This window comes from Alosa alosa, chromosome 7 (assembly GCF_017589495.1).
Source record: "Alosa alosa isolate M-15738 ecotype Scorff River chromosome 7, AALO_Geno_1.1, whole genome shotgun sequence".
Taxonomy (NCBI): Eukaryota; Metazoa; Chordata; class Actinopteri; order Clupeiformes; family Clupeidae; genus Alosa; species Alosa alosa.
The window spans coordinates 8,786,279-8,806,278 of record NC_063195.1 but is presented as its reverse complement, the minus strand read 5'-3'; the positions used below and the strand labels follow the sequence as shown (position 1 = coordinate 8,806,278).

Below are 20,000 nucleotides of genomic sequence, written 5' to 3'. Positions count from 1 at the left end.
ACTCATACACACACAGACAAGCAGGGACAGGACATGCACACCAGCGGGTTCGCCGTCTACGAGGTGCGACACACACACACACACACACACACATACACACACACACACACACACACACAAGCAGGGAAAGGACATGCAGGGAAAGGACATGCGCACCATCGGGATCGCCAAGGTGCGACACACACACACACACACACCAACACACATACACACAGGGTTCGCCTTCTATGAGGTGGGACACAAACACTCATACACACACATATCAAGCAGGGGACAGACATGCAACCAGCCGGTTCGCCGGGTCTACTTAGGTATGCTTACACACACACACACACACACACACACACACACACCAACACACCAACACACACACATACAGGGTTCGCCTTCTATGAGGTGGGACACAAACACACAAACACTCATACATACAGTACACACACATACACACACAGACAGGACAGGTCAGATTCATTTATGAAGTAGGAGACTGGTTAATACACATTATAGCGTCATAGGAAGTGTGTGTGTGTGTGTGTCTCTGCTCTTGTGTAGCTGCATTGCTGCCGTGACGATCAGTGTTTTATTATTTATTTATTTTTTTCCCCTCTCCTTTCCTTCTCGGTTTGCAGATCCCTGAAGAGGTAAGTCGTATTGTATTAAAATAACCTCCAACATACACCCTCTAAAAGACACACATGTGTACACACACACACACACACACCCTCTAATCCCCCCCCCCCTGCGGCACCCGTGGTTCCATGGGTAACCGAGCCGCTCACATGAAGAAGGGACTTCTTCCGCGCCCCACTTTCGTCAAAGGCCGCTTGGCTCGAGACCTTCATCAACTTATGGAGGTCAGTGAACCGTGATCCGCCTGCCGCCGGGCGAGTACCTCATCGTGCCGTCCACCTTCGAGCCCAGCAAGGAGGCCGACTTTGTGCTGCGCGTCTTCACTGAGAAGCAGTCAGACACTCAGTGAGTTGGGCCGCTGGGGCAGAGGGGGATTGTGGGAGTTGTAGTTTTGTTATGTGTGTGTGTGTGTGTGTGTGTGTGTGTGTGTGTGTGTGTGTGTGTGTTGGAAATTAATACTTCCCCTAGTGCTGCCGTGTGAATCAACACACTCAGTTCTTACGTCTTTTTCTTTCAGGGAAATGGACGATGACGTGACCTTCAACATCGAAGAGGAGGTGAGGAGGACCCCAGCACAGAACCCCAAATAACCACATAGACTCACACACAATCACATAGACTCACACAGAATCCCGTAGACTCACACAGAATCCCATAGACTCACACAGAAAATCACATAGACTTGCACATAAAATCACATAGACTTACACAGAATCTCATAGACTTACACAGAATCCCATAGACTTACACAAAATCCCATAGACTTACTCAGAATCACGTACAAACTATGTGTTTTGATGTGTGTGTCTGTCTGTGTGTGTGTGTGTGTGTGTGTGTGTGTGTGTGTGTGTGTGTGTGTGTGTGTGTGTGTGTGTGTGTGCCCTACCCCTGTCACAGGAGGAGATCTCAGAGGAGGACATTGACGACTCCTTCAGGACCATGTTTGCTCAGCTCTCTGGAGAGGTGACTGTTTACGTTTATGTTTATGGTTCTTAGACACTTTTGTCCAATGTGACTTACAATGACCTCAGTAAACATTACCTTAACATTGAAATGAATTATGAAATGAATTATAGAAACGTCATATGGCCTAAATAAAAAAACAAAATAACCATTATTAGAGGATTATTAGAGAACAAAATAATTATTAATAGAGGAAGTAGAATCATCTTGCTATTGGTAGCTGTATGACTTGCATGAACGAGTCTGGGAGACGGCAATGTAGTGGCCAGGATGTCCCTCTGCAGTGACTATTTCAATATGGCCAGGATGTCCCTCTGCGGTGACTATTTCAATATGGCCAGGACACTCTGCGGTGACTATTTCAATATGGCCAGGATGTCCCTCTGCAGTGACTATTTCAATATGGCGGGCGGAAAACTAAACACCATGTTCAACATACTGGACATGTAAACATGACGGACCTGTAGTCATAGTGATGGACCTGTAGTCATAGTGATGGACCTGTAGTCATAGTCGATTAGTACACATACAGTAGATAGAGCTGCTGTAACAATGAACTCTTTGTGTCTGTTTGTGTAAGAAAAAGAAAGTCGAACCATGAGGAGATAAACGTGTGTGTGTGTTTGTGTGCGTGTTTGTGTGTGTCTGTTCCAGGACATGGAGATCTCCGTACGGGAGCTCAGGACCATCCTCAACAGAGTCGTGTCCAAACGTAAGGAACCTCTCTCTCTCTCTCTTACTCACACAGACACACACACACACGTACACACGCACACACGCACACACACACCCCGAACAAGCTGACCGTCAATGCCACTCTACAAACGGATCTCTGTTCCCAGTATCACGTCTGCTGGTGTCTTTCGTTCTCTCATTCTCTCTCTCCCTCTCTCCTCCAGACCGTGACCTGAAGACCGACGGCTTCAGCATGGAGTCGTGTCGTGGGATGATCAGTCTCATGGACGTATCCTTGTCTGACCGTTGATATGGCTCTCACTGGCCTTTTACTGGAGCTTTACATTAGGATTCCACACATCATGGTCTCTCATAATACAGTATGATATGAGAAAAGATATTATCATGTAGTAGTATAATCCTTGTCTGGCTGTTGGTACGGCTTTCACGTTAGGAGCTTTACATTAGGATTCCACACCTGGTCTGAAGATGGTGAATTCAGTCCTAGGAAGCAGTCCTGAGCAAGGCACTTTACCACATTATACATCTACATATTGTATAGTTATTAATACATTTTTGAAAGAAGCTGCTAGTGGTGGGGGGATGGTGGTGGTCTAGTGTGCGTGTGTTCAAAGGGGGGTGGTCACTTCACTGGACGTCCCTCTGGATAAAAGCTTCAGCTAAATGCCCAGTAAAAGCCCAAATGATGGCGTTAAACTCTGTCCTGGACGTGGCCTGCAGAGCTCCTTGACCTCTGACCCCAGAAAGACGGCAGTGCTCGCCTGGGCATCGTGGAGTTCCAGATCCTGTGGAACAAGATCAGGAAGTGGCTGGTGAGAAGATGACCCTCACCTCCCCAGAATTAATCTGATGGGTTATTCTTGAGTAAAGTAAAATAAATATCTCAGTTGGAGCGGAAGATCATCTAAGTGTCTGTCTGTCTGTCTGTCTGTCTGTCTGTCTGTCTGTCTGTCTGTCTGTCTGTCTGTCTGTCTGTGTGTGTGTGTGTGTGTGTGTGTGTGTGTGTATTGTATGTACTGTGTCTCCGCAGGGAATCTTCAGGCAATATGACCTGGATAAGTCTGGCGCTATGAGCTCATATGAGATGAGGATGGCCATGGAGAATGCAGGTGACTCTTCCTCTCTCTCTCCCTCTCTCTCTCTCTCTCTCTCTCTCTATTTATTTAGAGAGGTTACAATTTGTCATTTAATCCTGGGAGAACGATATATCAATGATTATATAGTTGATACATTTCTATGGATCACAGACTGATACACATACACACATGGAAGTCAAACTGATCTTCAGGTTTGGTCTGTAACGTGTGTGTTTGTGTGTGTGTGTTTTTGTCTCTCTTCAGGCTTTATGCTTAACAACAAGCTGACTCAGGTGCTGGTGGCCCGCTACGCTGATAACGAGACCATTGACTTTGACAACTTTGTGTGCTGCCTGGTCAAGCTGGAGGCCATGTACAGTACGTGTCTGCACTAGAAAACACTGTATATATACATACATACATACATACATACATACATACATACATATATTTTATTTATTTTTTTCAGATCTCTACTGAGATATGAGTCACTCTACTCTATAAGACTCACTGTGTGCTCAAGCTCGTGATGCAGACGATGTTGAAGTAGGATTCGCTCACTGCTCTGACTGACTCTTAATGCCTGATGATGACCGATGTTGTTTGTGTGTTTGTTTGTGTGTTTGCAGAGGCCTTCCGGGAGCTGGACAGGGATGGCACAGGTGTGGCAGAGCTCAACCTGACCGAGGTGACCAGCGCCGTGTCGCACACATTCAGCGGCCATTCATCAAACACTCTCACACATGCATTAATTTCCGGTGTATTAACTGCATTGTGTATAAACCGCAGGATAGTGTTTTATGCAAGTTCAAAAAACAGGACTATATTAATACCATATTAACTGCCCCCGTGTATTAACCTCATGGCTGAAGAATTTTTGTAGAATCAATGTATAGTTGGGAAATTACGGTAGTGCTAAACACTCTTACATTCATGTAGCAGACGCTCTCATACAAAGCCATGTGCAGTACCGAGTTGTCCTCAGTAGCTCCTTTGTGCTACTGTGGAACTGAAGCCACAAGGTCGGGTTCCCGTACACGGATTAAGCTGAAATAACTTTGAGGAATATGATCCCCGTTGAGAAAAAGCTTTTAGCCTCGCACTTGGATTAATCAATATACGGTAAACAGGCTGATGATGTTAGGGAAACAGGCCGATGATGTTGGGGAAACAGGCCGATGTTGTAGGGGCTGTCAGCACCTTGGTGTACTACAGCTAAATGGGCAAAGACCTGCTGTCTACCTAGTGCCCCTGCCCTAGATTTGAACACGCTGTGATCAAGTAAGTGCACTGATGAATGGATGTTAGTGAAGTTAGAGCTGCAGTAGAGGTGTTGTAGATGTGACCCCTGTGTTCCTATGCTGTGCTGCTGACTCTTCTCTCCTCTCCCTCTCTTCCTGAGGAGTTAACGTTAGTAAGATGAGGGCTCTGGTAGGAGTGTTGTTGTTCTGCTGACTCTCCTTCTCTCTCTGTTACTGTGTGTGTGTGTGCGTGCGTGCGTGCGTGCGTGCGTGCGATGCTGTGTTGTGCTGACTCCTCTCCTCTCCTTCTCTCTTCCTCAGTGGCTGTACATGAGCATGTGTGGCTGAAGGAGGAGACCAAGACGGCACCCAGAGACCCCCCAGAGGAGCTCTACACCCCCCTCTACCCAAACACCACCCACTGCGCTTACCCAATCAATAAATACCCCACCCTAAATACCCCCTCCCTTAAGTAGTGCCACCCTTGCCATACCTTCAACACAGAGTCCCCTCCCTGCATCCCCTCCTAACCTATTAAATACTCCACGTCTCCACCAGAGGGCGCCCTACCTGCCCCCTGCTGCTTCTGCTCCACTGGATGTCGCCCCCCTCAGGCCTGACTGACCTCCAGAGTCCTCCTGTCCAGTAGGGGGCACTGCTCTACTCAGATACCAAATACACACTGCCTTACTGCCCACCGCCGTCTCTCACTCTGTCAATGTCTCTCCTTTTGCGCTTGGGTTTACATCTCTCTCTCTATCTCTCTCTCTCTAGCCATCTCTCTGTTTTTATTATTCTTTTCATCTTTTAAGCATCTCTCATTTGTCATGGAGGTCTGTCCTTGATGCCTTCCTTGTTTCATCCATGTTTTTATTAGCGGGAGGGGCTAGGACAGAAAGAGAAGGAAGGGAGGATTTCTAAAAAAAGGGAAATGATAATTACCTTTTGTCTTTCTCTCTCTCACACTCACTCTCTCCATCATTGAGAGGAAGGTAAATCTCCAGTGAGGCTGAAGCCTCCACCTTCACAGGAATCGTCACCCTCTTTTTTCTTCTTTACTCTTATTCATTATTAATAATATTTTGATCTATTATATTTTTTATTTGATTTAATCTTTAAACTGTATTTATCTCTCTCTCCCTCATTATAGAGGGAAACTGACTGTCATCACAGTAGCCTTTCACCTCCACTCACAGTACACATAACTGACTTACACTGAACAGGCAAATGCTAGTAGTGTAGCGTAGCATCAACAGTGGCTAACCCCTCACCATGGGGAATTTGTGCGTATGAAAAGGTGCCGGAGGTCCTAGTAGCCCCCCTGCATGTCTTTTAGTAGCATGAGAATGTATAGGAACCAGTAAGCTAAATAGATGCTTAGGAAGCAACGATCATAACATCACATGGTAGAATTTCCCCATTGTTGAGTTGCAGGTTTTTCTTTATTGGCGTTCCTCTTCTTCAAGCTTTCTGTAAGCTCAGGCCGAGTTTGGTTTGCATAAGACAAGCTTACACTCAAATTGTAACAGATGCTACCGTAGAAGTTTCTGAAGCAAGAGCATGCAGGGTGATCAAGAGGGTGTTCAAAATGTATGGAGTCGTGACAAACCTCAAACATGGGTTATTTCAATCGGAGTAAGTAGTTATGAGCTCCCATTAGAAGAGCCCTGAAAGCCTAATATAGCTTTGTAGCTCACAAAACCAACTATTATGGGGATCTTGTTTCAGAATCTTAAAACTTGCTTGGAGTTAACACATTAAGGTTTGTCGCTAAAGCACGCATTTGGGATAAAGTAAGCATTCCTTGGGATCTTTGGCCTTAATATGTATCTGTGGTCACTGTAAGGTAAGGATTTATATCTGCCAAATAAAGCCTACATTGAAAATGTGTCACTTTGGAATAAGTGTGAGGGAAATATATTTGGTGGAACATTACATACAAGTAGTTGTACTATTATTATAGCATTCTTCCTACCTGCACTGTCAGAATGAACTGCTGTGATGGACTAACCTGCTGAGCAAAAATGTTAAATAAACCTGACACCAAACCCTGAATGATTGTGGTGTGATTGTACACAAGCAAAAGCACAACTTTTACCCCAGTTTGTTTGTTTTGGGGAACAATAACTTAATGTTAAGACAGTTGACTGTCTGGTAAAGACAAATCATTTTTGAGGCAATCCCAGTAACAGAGTAGCCTACTCAATTATTGCGTATAACACGAACAGTTATGATAGACGTGAGTTTAATATAATGGCAAAGAATTTACAAATATAACAATTTCAGAGCTCACTGATGAATTGCATTGCATTGCCAGAGGGAATGCGGAGTCCAGCCATGAGTCTTTAGGAAGGAATCCACTTAGTCTAGGCTTTCGCCTTGGTATCCACAAGTCCCAGAAGAAAACCCTCGGCCTCCAGCAGAGTTGTGTCTGTATTTGCCCCCAAGAATCGGGATGTCATCTCCAGGTCCTCCATGCGAATTCTTACCCTGGTTCCCCGCTGGTACTTGTCACCGTCAGCCGACGGTCGCTTGCAAACGCAGTGGAACTTGCCACCGAAGTCGACGTAGAGGTCGTCCTGGACTATATGAAAGATTTTACCCACTACAATTTTGTCTTTCGCCGGACCCATCTGGACCAGCGGAGAGTGTCGTAACAACGAGGCGAAGGACGTCTCGTCCCTCGTTGAGCCGACACGGCTAGAGGAAGTGCTTTCCTGCTTCTGCTGGAGATCCGTGTGAAGCTCGTATGCAACAGCAAACCCACTCTTTGGCTTCTCGGCAGAAGGCTGTTGGGGTTCTGTCTCACCTTGTCCGGCCGGCGGGATGCTGGAATCACTGCTGTAGAGTTTCCTATGCGTATAGAAACGTTGTCTTGGAACTATGCATTTAACGTTACCGCTGCCCAAGCGGCATGCAACCTTGTACACCGCAGCCATTTTTGCTTTGGTTGATTTGGCGCTAAGCATTATGGGTACTTTTTTACGCGAAGTAAATAAAGACAGGATTGAGACAACATATTCAAAAACCCTTGATAATAAAGTGAGATGATGTTTGTATTGCCTTTAATATGAATCTCAAAATCAATACATAGTTTAAATTTCACATTAAGATGAAGCAACATTGGATGCACAAAGCACCACTGGCTTCATGTGACGTTTTTTGTTACATATGTCCCTCTGGCTTACCATACCGGAAAAGAAACATTCAGTCAAGCAACATGGAGGTGTTTGTGATTTCACCCTCTCTTCAATCGAGGAGTTTAACGTTTCTTCCAGGATCGACTGTTCAAAATGTAATCGAGCTATTTACACTTGAAGATGTAAGTGGTCATATGTTCGTATTATAACGTTACTTGTTTTCAGTTTGACTGATTATTTAGCGCTAACGCGAACGATGCTAACTTGTTAGCTAGATAGCTAACGTTATGTATTGCAATTGTTTGTTATGATGAACTTTTTTCCGTTTTAGGGTATCCCAACAACCGACTTCTACGTTAAAAACAATGGCAGGCTGTCGTCCGGTGAAGAGCAACTTCAGACTGGGGCTGTGTATCGTTTGGAGCCTCGCTTGTTCGGTGGGAAAGGAGGTTGGTAGAGCTGGAGCAATGTTAGCCCGAAACACATAGTAGAAAGGACAGTGGACAGCTAAGCTGTCTTGCTGGCTGCATGACCAACGCGTCCACGTTACATTAAGGATAGGTGGAAAGAGTGTAGCTGTTATATTTAAACAGACATGTCGCGTCGGTGGCTCTGATTATATGCCATTATACCACATCTGTAGCTGCTACCAAGTTCCTGTACGGCACATACTCATAGCACACACATTGCACGTCATGTCCTGGTCATTCTCAAGGTTATTTTTTACAGTCTATGGGTGGCCTGAGTGTGTGTGTATTGTAGACTTCAGAAGATGCTGCAGTAAAGTCAAGCAGGAGGAAATGAAATGTAACTTGTGATTTCATGAAACATATCACAAGCATCCGAGGTTCATGGTGCCTCTCTCCCGCTCCTTGTGACAGGTTTCGGGTCCATGCTCCGAGCTCTGGGGGCGCAGATAGAGAAGACCACTAACCGTGAGGCCTGCAGGGACCTGAGTGGCCGAAGACTGCGTGATGTCAATCACGAGAAAGAGTAAGTCTTTACGGAGCTGTGGAGCAATGCACAGGCTCATCTGTGGTTTCTTGCTGTCTATTGAACAAAGCTTCAGAGACTGATACAGGGGGCTTGAAAACACAAAAGTTTTACTAATGCTACCCACACATCAGAAGACTTTGAAAAGATTTGGGAAAGATTCTTTAGAGGCTGGAGTGTTTTAACTGATGTCCCCCATTAAAGCTTTACTCAAAAGACTACAATCTTTCAAGAATCTTTCCAAAATCTCATCAAAGTCTTCTGGTGTAAGGATGGCTTTAGTTGCACAAGACATTGGGAAATGGTATTGTTAGACATATACTAATAACAAAACTACACAGGGCCATTTACACATAACACAGATTTCAAAACAATAACAGTAACGTTAACAAACTGACACCAGGCATGCGTTTGAGACTCAGTCATTAAAGCGGAAGCCTCAACTGTCCGACTGACTCCAGTTCTGTGTGTGAGGGTTAGCCGTTAGAGCTGACCTCTGACCCTGGACCTGTGTCTGTTCCAGGATGGCGGAGTGGCTGAAGAAGCAGGCGGACCGCGAGGCGGAGAAGGAGCAGCGGCGTCTGGACCGCCTGCAGAGGAAGCTGGCCGAGCCCAAACACTACTTCAGCGACCCCGACTACGAGCGCCAGTGCCACGACCTCTCCGAGCGGCTCGAGGACTCCGTCCTCAGAGGTACGACAAACCGCTCTCTTACACCGGACCATGTGCTGTGTCCAAAAACCGTCTGCAGTGTTTCCCACAGAATTGAATTCTATTTGTGGTGGTAGGTTTGCATAATTAATTTGAATGCAACAGTTTTTAGCAAATTAGCGCAGCATGGTTATGACGCTAACCACATTTAAGCACAATTTAGTACAATTTGAAAAATCATTGTGTGGTGGTCAATGTTGATATTGTGGTGGGCCGCCACAAATAAGTGAATGTATGGGAAACACTGGTCTGGTAACAGTGCTGATCTGTAAATAAGTTGGCGTTTTAGAATGAATTGCTCTTGTTTTGTACATGTTGATGAACTGTGTCCAGATTTTGTCTGGCATTGTTATACCTCTAGTGTGAAACTAGTCAGATCCACAGCAGATGTGTTCCTATAATCAGAAAGTAAACTGAGTTTCCTCTCTCCTGCTGCAGGGATGCAGGCGGCCTCTAGTGTAAAACTAGTCAGATCCTATAATCAGAACATAAACTGAGTTTCCTCTCTCCTGCTGCAGGGATGCAGGCGGCCTCCAGTGGCCTGGTGCAGGCTGATGAGGGACCCAGCCGTAAACGCCCCGCGGCTGCTACAGTCCCTAAAGCCACCAGCGCACCCAAGCCTGGCAAGAAGAAGTGCCTCTGGTGGGTCTGCCGTCAGCAGCACTGTAGCCTTCAGAATAAACATGTCTGGATCTGGAACTTGCACTCACTCACTCACTCACTCACTCACTCACTCACTCACTCACTCACTCACACAAGCTGACCATCAATGGCACTCTACAAACGGAGCTCTCTTCCCAGTACCACGTCTGCTAGTGTTCCTCCCTCACATGTTCGTTCGTTCTTTCTTTCTTTCTTTCTTTCTCTCTCTCTCTCTGTTAAGATGCTGGTCCTGCTTCTAATGTAATTTTGTTGTGGTGACTAGCATTATGCATTTGAAGTAGAAGCGGCTCTGCAGTAATGCTCATTTACTACAGTCAGCATAGTGACTCCAGCTTGCCACCCTCCTGAGTTTCTAACCCTTCGTTATCTGCGATGGTGAATTATGGAATTGAATCTGTATTGAGGAATTCAATAACATTTTGTTCTTTTTTTCTGTGTGTCAGGACTGGTATGGGAGACCTGGCTGGCTCCGACGTGGACAGTGACTCCGCCAGTGATGACGGCGATGATGGCGCTTCCCCGTGTGCGTCATCTAGCGCCTCCTGCAGTTCAGGAGGATATACTGCACCTAAATCAGCAGCAGCAGCAGCTGTCGCCCACATCACCCCCCACACGTCCCAGGAGAGTCCCAGCAGCTCCTCCTCCTCCAGCTCAGGGGCCAGCTCCCCTCAGAGAAGCCCAGCACAGGAGCCCCATCCTGGGCAATCCCAGGGAGAAGCTCCCCAGCAGGAGGAGGCCCAGGAGGGGACTCCGGCATCAGGCGAGGCCCAGGCTGCAGGGCCTGCGCAGGCTGAGGTGGAGGCAGAGACTGAGAAGCCGGAGGAGAAGATGGACACCGAATCACAGGAGGCGGCCAGCAGCAGCACCAAGAGCACGGAACCAGAGGTGAGATTCTAAAGAGCGCAGAACCAGAGGTGAGATTCTAAAGAGTGCAGAACCAGAGGTGAGATTCTAAAGAGTGCAGAACCAGAGGTGAGACTCTGAGGAGCACTGATATGGGCAGTGTGGCGTCATGAAGAGTTGAAACCCAAATTGATTGATCAGCCATATTTGCAAAATTGGGGCAAGGTCTGCACAGTATGTGCTGTTTGGAACCAAAGCATTTGCAGTAAACCGAAAATTGTCCAGGTCTGCTGAAATTGATCGTGTTTGGATAAGTCTACTGGAAGTTTTTTCCGATGGCTTGACTTTTGACTGACTTAACTGTCAAATTTTTAAAAATGTACATGTATTTATTTTTCTTCTTTGAGTAGCAAAGAAAGTATGAGATACTTTCTCATGTATCTCTTTGTAGTAGTGGTAGTCATCTCTCTCTCTCCCTCTCTCTTTTTCTGTATCTTTTATTATTTATTTATTTAATGATGTTTAAATGACAGGAATTTAAAATGTTGCTGTGTGTGTGTGTGTGTAGGTTCCTGCGGGCCCTGTGGACCTGTCTGCGGTGGACAGCGTGGAGCAGCTGGAGGCCATGGGCCTGGACCGCCTGAAGGGGGCGCTGATGGAGCGCGGCATGAAGTGCGGAGGGACGCTGCAGGAGCGTGCCGCCCGCCTCTTCTCCGTCCGAGGCCTCGCCCCCAACCAGATCGACCCCGCCCTCCTCGCCAAGCCTGCCAAGGGCAAGAAGAAATGAGAGACTGAGAGGGACCCTGGCTTTAAAAAAGCGGGAGCTGCATTAACTAGATTATTTAAAGTGTTCTAGATATTCCAGGATGTGTCAGAATGGGTTTGTGTGGGAATATGGATCTTGGGTCCTGATGAGTCTGCCAGATTCAGTTATTTTTTTCAGCATTTCTTTTTTAGTTTTTAGATCATGTACCCATATTCTTTTTAAGTATTGTTTTGTTTAGCGGAAAGGTCAGAGAAATCAGATGTATTTGCTGCAGTATTGTCTTGACGGTGTCTTTTCTGTATTTCTGATTCACAATTCTGCTGATTTGTAAATAGGTAAAGGGGGCACTTTGGCTCCAATGTGATTCCATATATGCTTGTGGGGAAACCAGATGTATGGGTTTTATGTCCATATGTTCAGTTGTACAGATATTACATTTATAACTGAATAAACAAAAACATTTTTTCTTAAATCCTTTGTCTAATTAGTTTTATTTGTACAGTGAATATATACCACTATAAAGCCATAACCCAAATATACGTAGCCAGTGACATTAAATGTTCCATCTATTGCGTATTTACTCCGACCTGCAGTGGGCGACAAACAACCAGTCTATACTGCATGGTCAGTTCGTACGTACACCGATATCCACAAGTTGTTAAAATGCCGGTAAGTCTTACCGTATGGGTTTCTTTTCTGATACCATTAAATCCTGTTCAACCATTTACCTTAATGGCAACATATAGGGATGACTGCGTGAATTTGTCTGTCGTGTGTGTGCAAGAAACTTTACCAGCAAGCAAATGTTAGCAGCACAGTTGCAAGATGGTCAGCTAGTTAGCTAGATACTAGCTAACGGCGTATAGCACCATTTAGACGTAGCATCTAGCAGGGGTTTAACAGACCGTTGTAGCCTACTGTGGCTAGATTTATTTAATCTGTTCGGTGCATCGCTGGTTAACGGGTGAAATGAAATGCATGCATTGCGGTCTCGCTTTGTAACTTTCTTCTCACACTTGTTCCAAAACCTGCCTTTCACCATCTTCTCTCCCTCACTAGTCGGCGTCGGAGGTGCTGAAGTTGGTGGGGGTGGGTGTGGTTGGTCTCACCCTCGGCATCGAGTGGTTGCGCTGGCTCTACCGACGCCTGAAGCCCGCTGCTCGGGTCACCGAGGTGCTCTTCTTCCCCTGCGAGTCCAGTTGTGTGGAGAGACTGTTTGCTTCAGGAGATGCATCCAAACAACCTTGGTAAACAGTCTTATTCTTCTTTTATGTAGATAGATAGATACTTTATTGATCCCCAAGGGGAAATTCAAGGTCTCAGTAGCATACAGACACCACACACAACATTCACTAACAGCAGAACAAGTAATCAAAGTATATAATATTAAAAAAAACACAACTAAGCAATAAGGACAGTAGAAGATAAAGAAATGCAAATTATACTAAATAACACTAAATCTAAATCAAGTCTAAAACAGTATCCACATAGTGTGCTTAGGGGTGATTAAGCATGAGGCGCTTGCAATGACAGGCAGGGACTGTGAGTCTGTGATTCTCTGTGCATATTAAGGTAAGGTGCTCTCTGTGAGAGTGAGTGTCATGGTGATGGTGCAAATGAGTAAGTCCAACAGTGCAACAGTGCAAGAATAAAGTCTAGAGACCAGCATAAAATAAATATGGACATATAAGAGTGTAGGCTAGGTAATATTAAAAAAAATATATCGGTGCAAGAATGGGTTGACGTAATAGGGTTACAGCCATTATACAAGTATTGATTATAAGGCATTAAGTCCCTCCACTGCACCAGCACCTGAGGGGGCAGCCATTATACAAGTATTGATTATAAAGCATTAAGTATTAAGTAAAGGTATAAGTGTGGCCTTATGTCTTGTGAATATGAAATGAATTCACATTTCTGAGGGTCTTTTCCCTTCCTCACTTTACATCCCGTTCCATTCCATATCTTAATAAGCTGCATGTCCCTCCATTATTGCCATTCTTTAATCTTTAATATCATTATTGTCATTCTTTAATCTTTAATATCATCAATATTTAATATCATGGCATATTTAATTAACCTGACTCTCGCCAGATGAATTTCGCCCCGCCTAGCTCCACTCATCCATCTGGAACCGATCCATTGAAGTGTTGCTTCAGAAGGCTGGGCCTAATCAAAAAATGCTTGCATATGATTGAATAAGCCACTTGTCCGTCATCTATTGACGTGCTACTTCAACCACTCACATCGAAGCCAACCCGTGACGCTAATAACAGTCTCACAGTCGCTTCTACGCTATGTCACATCTATGAAACTCCCGCCCTGCGTCCTGGTTGGCTGTACCATAAAATTGGTTGCAGAAATCACTCTCAATGGAAGAGGTCCCAGATGGATGTGAGTGAAGCTAGGCGGAGCTAAGCGGAACAAAATTCATCTGGCTAGGGTCAGGTTAATCTTTAATGGCCTCCGTTTCGGATTAACGTTAACTGGCTTTGACATCCTCCATGCAGGCAGCCGTGGCGTACTGGTTAGCGCTTTGGACCTGTAACCGGAGGGTTGCCGGTTCGAACCCCGACCAGTAGGAACGGCTAAAGTGCCCTTGAGCAAGCCACCTAACCCTCTCACTGCTCCCCGAGCGCCGCTGTTGTTGCAGGCAGCTCACTGCGTCGGGATTAGTGTGTGCTTCCCCTCACTGTGTGCTGAGTGTGTTCAAAGTCCTTTTAGGCAAGTCCCTCTACTTGGCGGCCATTTGACAACGCTTTTTGGGCCCTCGTCGGGCATCCATTTCGGCAGAAATGCACGTGCGCAAGGCTTCACGACACCAATCTTGCTCCAGCGGGCGAGATCACAACACATGATTGGCACGATGTCTTCACAACACACCATATGATTGGCTCAATGTATTCACATCACACCACATGATTGGCTCAATGTATTCACATGTCAACGTTTTGCCGTGGAAGGGGTGGGATATGTGTAGACAACAGCCATATTGGCGTGACAAACTAGCCCCATGCATTTCTATGGAGTATTTTTGAGTGCTGTGTCTCCACATTAGAAAGTTTCTGGTGTGTTTCACTAATTCACGGATTGGGATAAATGCAGAGACCAAATTTCCCTCTCGGGATCAAAAGAGTATATATACTTATACTTACTTATATACATCCCAGATTTAGGATCTCTCCTCTCCCTCTCTCTCTATTTGTCTCTGTAGCCCGTGTGGTATGTCTCACAGCCTGAAGGACGACTCGTTTTCCCGGCTGCTGTTCCACCTGTTGTCGGCGCGCGTCTCCCTGGACGTGTGTGTGTTCAGCTTCTCCAACACGGAGCTGAGCCGCGCTGTGCTTCACCTGCACACCAGGGGCGTGTGCGTGCGCGTCATCGTCGATCGCGACTACATGTACATCACTGGATCACAGATAGGAATGCTGCGGAAAGCAGGTGTGTGAAATTCGAATGTCATGGACCCGTTTGTTTGTGTGTGTGTGTGTGTGTGTGTGAGAGAGAGAGAGAGAGAGAGAGAGAGAAATTCTAATGTCATGGACCTGTGTGTGTGTGTGTGTGTGAGAGAGAGAGAGAAATTCTAATGTCGTGAGAGAGAGAAAGAGAGAAATTCTAATGTCATGGACACAGTGTGTGTGTGTGAGAGAGAGAGTGTGAGTGAGTAAGAAATTCTAATGTCATGTGGACTGTGTTGTGTGTTTGTGTGTGTGTGTGTGTGGGGGGTCAGTGGAATGTCCGTAACAAATCCACAGTCTCCTCTGGACAGAGCATATGATTGTAAGAATTCCCCACGGTTCTTCTCTCTCTCTCTCTCTCTCTCTCTCTCTCTCTCTCTCTCTCTCTCTCTCTCTCTCTCTCTCTCTCTCTCCCATCCTCCCTCCTTCCCACCCTCACTCTCATCATCTCTCTCTCTCGTGAGGAATGTTCCAATGCTTTTTACCAGATTAAATCTGTAACGTGTGTGTGTGTGTGTGTGTGTGTGTGTGTGTCACACATGTGAGGGACATGTGACCTGTAGGACTACTGTTGAGGTTGAGTTATGGGTTCCTGATGTGTTTGTGTGTGTGTGGGTGTGTGTGTTGCTCTAGCTCAGCTGGTAGACCTTGGGATCTAGCCTAGAAATCTAGACGCGCCCCTAGCGGCAGCAAATTACATTTGCTGCCAGGGCTAGTCTAGCAACTCTCCATTGGCTTGTGAGCTCCAGAAATCGAAACATAATCAGGCCAATGAAATCGTGTATAGAGTCGTTAGGTGGGCTTAACATAATGATTGATGGCAGAGTTGCAACAGTTTGGCTTGAATTCCCTGCTACTTGAAAACAAATAAGATGGATGTTGCTGCTGGCTTAACAGTGTGTGACACGAAGTTAAGCTTGTATTAAGTTGGCAAATGTTTGAACTAGCCAACTAGCTCCGCTGGTGGGAAACGCATGGGACTCATAAGCTGCGCTGTCCTATTAGTGCAGAGGAATTTGAAAGACAACTGATTATCCGCCCCTCAGACTGAGCACTGCTTAGCGGTGAGTGTCCAGACCCTACATTTTAATGGCTACTTGGGATCAGTAGTTGCAATAAAACCATCCACAACATGCTGTGAATAGTAAATCATATTCACCTCTCTCCTTCATTTTCCTCTCCTTCTACCTCTCCATGTAATCTTCCTCTTCCTCTCTCTCTCTTCTTCTTACCTCTCCATGTCATCCTCCTCTTCCTCTCTCTCTCTATCTTCGTGGTTCTCCTCCTTCCTGCTGGTGACCGACCACCAAGTTCTCCATCGCACCTGCAGGTCTAATAATGATCTCTCTCCTCCTTCCTCCTCTTCCTCACTTCCTCTCCTCCTCCCTCCTCTTCCTCCTCCCCTCCTCCCTCCTCCCCCTCCCTCCTCTTCCTCCTCCTCCACCTCCTCCTCCCTGTCCCAGGCGTCCCCGTGCGTCACGAGCTGAGCCGGGCGGTCCACATGCACCACAAGTTCGCTGTGGTGGACGGGCGCCTGCTGGTCTGCGGCTCCCTCAACTGGACGATGACGGCGGTGCAGTCCAACCAGGAGAACCTGCTGGTGACCGACGACCCGGCCGTGGTGGCGCCCTACCGCGGCCAGTTCCAGCGCCTGTGGTTGGCCAACGACCCCGCCCGTCACAAGGTGCTGCCCGTCCACGACAGCCACCAGAAGGGCAGGGCGCGGAACGGTGGACCAATGATGTTCAAGTGCCATGACTGGAAGAGCGAAGAGCTCAGCCAGGAAGCTAAAGAAGGCGGGCTTTAAGGATTTTTTTTTTTATGTTAGTAGTTAGCTACTATATGGTATTGTAAATGTTTTAGTTTTAATAGGAAAGGGTATTTTTCTTTTTTTAAAAAAACAGATTATTAAGATTATTTCCACTGATTGTAATGAATGTTTTGTCTATAGTGCCTTTTCGAAACAGTAATAATTGGAGTTATTACTCAGTTCATGTTTATCACTTGTCTTGCTGGGCTACTGACTGTGAGCAGGATGTGTGTTAAGGTATAGCTGAGCCAGCTGAGCCGTAACGTGTGGTGGGTGGAGAGTAAACAGACTATGGTCCAGAGAGAGAGGGGGGGGGGGGCGGTGTCGTGTCTGGCCAGATTTTCATCCAGAGAGAGGGGTCTGGGATGGGGTATCGTGCTGCCAGATTTATGGTGTCCCAGCTTTGCTTGGATATGCCAATAAAATTACATTTAAAACATTCTGCTGTGTGTGTGTGTGTGTGTAGTGTAGTGTAGTGTAGTGGAGTTGTAGCTTGTATGTTATTTCTCATATTGTAAGTCACTTTGGATGCTATGAATAAATCGAATGTAGTGCAGTGAAGACAGAAACACACCAGTCACTTTGGATCACACTGGAAATAACACAGCAGTTTAGCGTAACTCAACGCTCAGACCATAATAAGCTATATCTTGTTCCTAGGTAACACAAACGATTTGCCTAAACTGACAATTGAATACTTTACCAGTGAAAACACACCAGTCACTTAATGCAACCGATCCATCTGATATCACCATGTAGCGTTTGACCCAGAGTCACAGCTGCCCCAGAATCAGTCAGATGCAGGTTGTCATCATGCACACTATTTAGACCAGGGGTCCCCAAAATAGTTTAGTCCAAGGGCCAGATTATGTCAAGCATGCCAAACCAAGGGCCAAAGCATCCACACACATACTCCCGCAAAAACGTTAAAAAATTGAAAAATGTATCTCTGATTGCCCAAAAACAATTTAATTTACTGCACCTCTGAAAGCAAATAAGCCTCACGGTGACAATATCTGCCCAAATTATATTAATACTGATAGCAAAACAATATTGTAATCTTTGGCAAAAAAACAAAATATAAGCAAAAAGTACAGGAATGACAGACATGTAACTTTAGATTTTAAAAATCTGAAAATATTTTGCCAATGTCAGTGTAAGATAGTGGTATATAATATGCTAGTATTACTATGTACCATCTCATTTAGATGTCCTATTGGTGAACACTGTTAAACTTTTCAACGAAGTAAGGAGGACGTGGTGCTCTGTGTGTGCACTGATTTTGCCAACGTGTGCATTTAACTCTTGTCCTAAAAACATGTATTTGCCCATGCATTAATGTATTTGCCTATGGTGTGATATTTATTCATCGATGGTGTGGCCATCCCCATGCCTTGGGAGTAGCCTGCGTGTCGTGGCTGCTCTGCGCAGATCTTTCTGGCTTGTCTAAGCAACAACGCTTCAGAATCCGATTGTAGGTGGTGTGCACCGTTAACAGAACGAACCAAGGCTACCGCACAGACTAAAGACAGCTGCCAAGGAAGCTATCAAAGCCATCGTGGGGGCAGACCTGGGCGCGCCTCAAGCCGCGCAGAAGATTGATGTGCAGTTGGCAAACTTCCGCTTGGCTCACGGATCCGGTGGAGACGAGCGAGTGCCCATTCCCATCGGTTGCCCAGTTAGGAGAGACGTCGTGAACAAGGCAAAGTGCAGGGCGAGGAAGCGTGTAGTACGTTAGCCTACCAGCGGTGGAGGCTAAGTTACAGTAGCCTACGGTTGCTTAGAGCGGCGTAACCACTCTGTCACATGCGGTCGTCTGAAGAAGGCGAGAAAAAATTGAACGAAAGAAGAGGAAACCCCTCAGATATTTCAAAGGAGTGGGAGTTCAAATTCGACACGCTACATCAGTAAGGTATGATATTAAGATAAATATTTTTGGTTAACAGCTGCGTAACGTTATCCAATACTTCTCTCTGTTGGGCACCATATGGACACCGGTAGAGCGTCGGCAAGTGTTACAACTTAATTCTAAGCCAGTGCGCTCTGGTCCTACTTCAGTAAGCTTAGTGATCACGACTCTTTTGTTCTAAGCTGCAGCTTCTTGAAAACAGTATCCTAGCAAGAAGCGAGGACAGATGTTTCGTAAAGACGTCTGGCTGGAGACTGTCGCTAACCAATTTGCATGCGCCACAGGAAACCACTAATTATCCAATTAGTAACTCATCGAGTTATAATGAAGACCGCGTTTTAAGTCTGGCTATTTCCACTGAGTTACTGAATGACGCATCCTTTTTGTGTGTGGTTGTGTGTATGTGTGGTTGTGCGTGTGTTTGTTCGTGAGTGTGTTCCTTCCCAGAGGTGTGGCCGACTGGTATATCCTGTTGAGAGGGCTTCCCCGCAAGCCGCTAGCGCTGCTGCTTCGCCCTGTTCCCAAACAAGCCACTGCTAGGCTAGACTGTAGTTGTCACGGCGACACTACGTCACATTTCGTGTGTGTGTGTGTTTGGCTGTGTGTGTGTGTGTGGCTGTGTGTGTGTGTGTGTGTGTGTGTTTGTGTGTGTGCGTGTACAGTAGAAGTGCTGCAGTAATAATCAGTGGCCATTGCTGATGCTTATGGGGCCTCCTCACTCTTTAAGCACCTCTGGCTCATAGCCGCCCTGTGTCTGCACTTTTGCGCATCTCTCTCTCTCTCTCTCTCTCTCTCTCTCTCTCTCTCTCTCTCTCTCTCTCTCTTATCCCCCTGCCCTGGCACACAACCTCTCCTCCCTGGCACAAGCCCCACACTCCACTCCACTCAAACAAACAAAAAACAGAGAGAGAGAGAGAAAGTGAAAGAATTCAGAGAAACTGAATGATAGAAGGAAAAAGAGAGAGGGGGAAAATGAGAATGAACAACTGAATGACAGAAATATAATTGGTGAGAGAGAGAGACTAACCATGTGGATAAAGTAAGTGTCCATGTGGGAATGTGCTTGAAATACTCTGTGTGTGTGTGTGTGTGTGTGTGTGA

General features: G+C 46.0%; 5 protein-coding genes across 6 annotated transcripts in view; 4 read left to right on the top strand and 1 right to left on the bottom strand.

The window, feature by feature from the left end:
- The window catches only part of capn1b (calpain 1, (mu/I) large subunit b), a 33,064-nt gene extending 26,403 nt beyond the window's left edge, over positions 1 to 6,661 (top strand). The window contains 11 exon segments of the mRNA XM_048248093.1: positions 630 to 645; positions 789 to 975; positions 1,148 to 1,187; positions 1,528 to 1,593; positions 2,248 to 2,305; positions 2,493 to 2,557; positions 3,033 to 3,101; positions 3,320 to 3,398; positions 3,630 to 3,743; positions 3,995 to 4,053; positions 4,928 to 6,661. Of these exon segments, the coding sequence (XP_048104050.1) occupies positions 630 to 645; positions 789 to 975; positions 1,148 to 1,187; positions 1,528 to 1,593; positions 2,248 to 2,305; positions 2,493 to 2,557; positions 3,033 to 3,101; positions 3,320 to 3,398; positions 3,630 to 3,743; positions 3,995 to 4,053; positions 4,928 to 4,954 (780 nt within the window). The 3' untranslated portion in view covers positions 4,955 to 6,661.
- Positions 6,662 to 6,834: 173 nt separating this feature from the next.
- Positions 6,835 to 7,583, bottom strand: mrps28 (mitochondrial ribosomal protein S28). Its single transcript, XM_048248041.1, has one exon. It carries the CDS (start codon positions 7,573 to 7,575, stop codon positions 6,973 to 6,975), a length of 603 nt encoding a protein of 200 aa, XP_048103998.1. The 5' UTR covers positions 7,576 to 7,583; the 3' UTR covers positions 6,835 to 6,972.
- Positions 7,584 to 7,760: 177 nt separating this feature from the next.
- On the top strand, positions 7,761 to 12,194 carry sde2 (SDE2 telomere maintenance homolog (S. pombe)). Its single transcript, XM_048247988.1, has 7 exons — positions 7,761 to 7,928; positions 8,078 to 8,195; positions 8,628 to 8,739; positions 9,263 to 9,432; positions 9,969 to 10,092; positions 10,557 to 10,998; positions 11,525 to 12,194. Exons 1-7 carry the CDS (start codon positions 7,827 to 7,829, stop codon positions 11,741 to 11,743), a joined length of 1,287 nt encoding a protein of 428 aa, XP_048103945.1. The 5' UTR covers positions 7,761 to 7,826; the 3' UTR covers positions 11,744 to 12,194.
- Positions 12,195 to 12,325: 131 nt separating this feature from the next.
- pld6 (phospholipase D family, member 6) lies at positions 12,326 to 17,405 on the top strand. The gene is made up of 4 exons (XM_048248021.1): positions 12,326 to 12,391; positions 12,782 to 12,969; positions 14,937 to 15,163; positions 16,644 to 17,405. Exons 1-4 carry the CDS (start codon positions 12,344 to 12,346, stop codon positions 16,985 to 16,987), a joined length of 807 nt encoding a protein of 268 aa, XP_048103978.1. The 5' UTR covers positions 12,326 to 12,343; the 3' UTR covers positions 16,988 to 17,405.
- Positions 17,406 to 18,409: 1,004 nt separating this feature from the next.
- Positions 18,410 to 20,000, top strand: part of rab3da (RAB3D, member RAS oncogene family, a) — an 8,469-nt gene continuing 6,878 nt past the window's right edge. Inside the window, exon 1 of one of the 2 annotated variants that reach the window (XM_048248035.1) lies at positions 18,410 to 18,897. The gene's annotated coding sequence lies outside the window, so the exon portion shown is untranslated. Of the gene's footprint in view, positions 18,903 to 20,000 lie in introns of both variants that reach the window. The other variant, XM_048248034.1, reaches the window with a different exon arrangement.